The sequence below is a fragment of the Haplochromis burtoni genome, unplaced genomic scaffold (assembly GCF_018398535.1).
Source record: "Haplochromis burtoni strain Fernald_Lab_line unplaced genomic scaffold, NCSU_Asbu1 Contig_9, whole genome shotgun sequence".
NCBI lineage: Eukaryota > Metazoa > Chordata > Actinopteri > Cichliformes > Cichlidae > Haplochromis > Haplochromis burtoni.
The window spans coordinates 4,745,941-4,747,435 of NW_024582370.1; the positions used below are offsets into that span (position 1 = coordinate 4,745,941).

Below are 1,495 nucleotides of genomic sequence, written 5' to 3' on the forward strand. Positions count from 1 at the left end.
GGATTTAACGTCAAAACGCCTTTAACCCTGCCGGATAGGGTAAATGTGAACAATGTATCCAGTCTGGGCTGCTAAAATAAGCATGCAACTCCTCCCTTGCACTATTCCCCAACATGCAGCGGCGGAGGATTAGCCTACTTCCTAATATCAGCGAATGTGATTTATTTAAAAGGGGGAAATTTAAGCTCTTCGTCTACACAAAACGAACAGTGTCAGATGCAACAGACAGGCCCTCGGTTAGCTGTCCCGCTGTAGCTCACGCCAAATAGGGGAGATAGGATTTCATGGGCGTATGCTTCGGCAAGTATGGCTGACTGCAAGTACATGGAAAAACATAGGATATTTAGGCTGTGTAGTCACCGGGTGCGGACTGTAAAAACGATGGAAAGTTGTGTGGTATTTTAACGCCACGTTATTTTATCCATGCAACAATCGTGATTTGTGATCTTCGTGTTTTGTTTTCGGCTAAAGCGCATTTCACGTAAACTGTGGGTTTATGATATAAATATAAAGGCTTACATCCTCTGTTTGATTTGCTAAATGTATGATCGGCTGCTGTTTACAAAATATTAAAGGCTTCATCGGGTTTGGTCGGCCATATTTGTTGTAGGCTGTTATGACTGAAAATTGGGAGGGGGTGGACTTTCATTGTGTTTGATTTACATTTAGTGAAAACAGGCTCTGCTCCTTTTCACTATAGCACTTTTGTTTTATTTTTAAAGAAGGAAGCAAACATTGTCTGGCTTCCCTGCATCACTTATTGTTTTAACTGAGGAGATGCACATTGGTTTTTCTGTTTCCTTTAGGAGGGATATACACAAGGGATCTTACAGGGAGACGGACTTAAACTGCAAACATGTCTGGGGCTTCTGTGAAAGTCGCTGTTCGAGTTCGACCCTTCAACTCGAGGGAGATCAGCAAGGAGTCAAAATGTATCATTCAGATGCAAGGCAACACTACAAGTAAGTGGCCTACTGGCATGCATGCAAGACCACCAACACAAACTGGAGGGGGGAAAAAAGCATCTTGATTTTATGCAGGTCCAGTCTGCAGGAACACTTCGGTGGACCATGCATGCTCCTGCATGTTCTTCCTTCAGGCGTCTTAGCAGAGAACAGTAGAATGAGCAAACTGAATAGTGGACGGTTGGGGACGAGCAGCCTGAAAGAGAATAAAAGGCTTACAGAGTGAAATTCCTCCTCCTCTGGAGGGGTGTGCATGCCAGAGGAGATTCTGTGTGAGAAACGCTTAGTTGGTTCACGCTGGGAGACCCAGGGGTCGTCCCACAGCGTGGCCTGCCAGCACCCCCAGTTCAGCTAGGCTTTATCACACGGCCACTGTTTTTCTTTAATGGATGTGTGTGCTGCTTTATAGTTTATGGTTGCGTTATCTCTTGAGTGTACACAAACAATTTGTGAACAGGTTGTTGGATGCATATAAAACACGATTGGCAGTTAATTATTTACAAGATTTGCATCCCTATTTGAACCACAGT

The 1,495-nt window shown here is 44.2% G+C and overlaps 1 protein-coding gene across 1 annotated transcript in view; it reads left to right on the forward strand.

Moving 5' to 3' along the window:
- Nucleotides 1-18: 18 nt before the first annotated feature.
- kif1b (kinesin family member 1B) overlaps nucleotides 19-1,495 on the forward strand; it is a gene marked incomplete in the record, with an annotated part of 66,193 nt that continues 64,716 nt past the window's right edge. Inside the window, 1 exon segment of the mRNA XM_042228549.1 lies at nucleotides 19-962. Coding sequence (XP_042084483.1) covers nucleotides 857-962 — 106 coding nt within the window.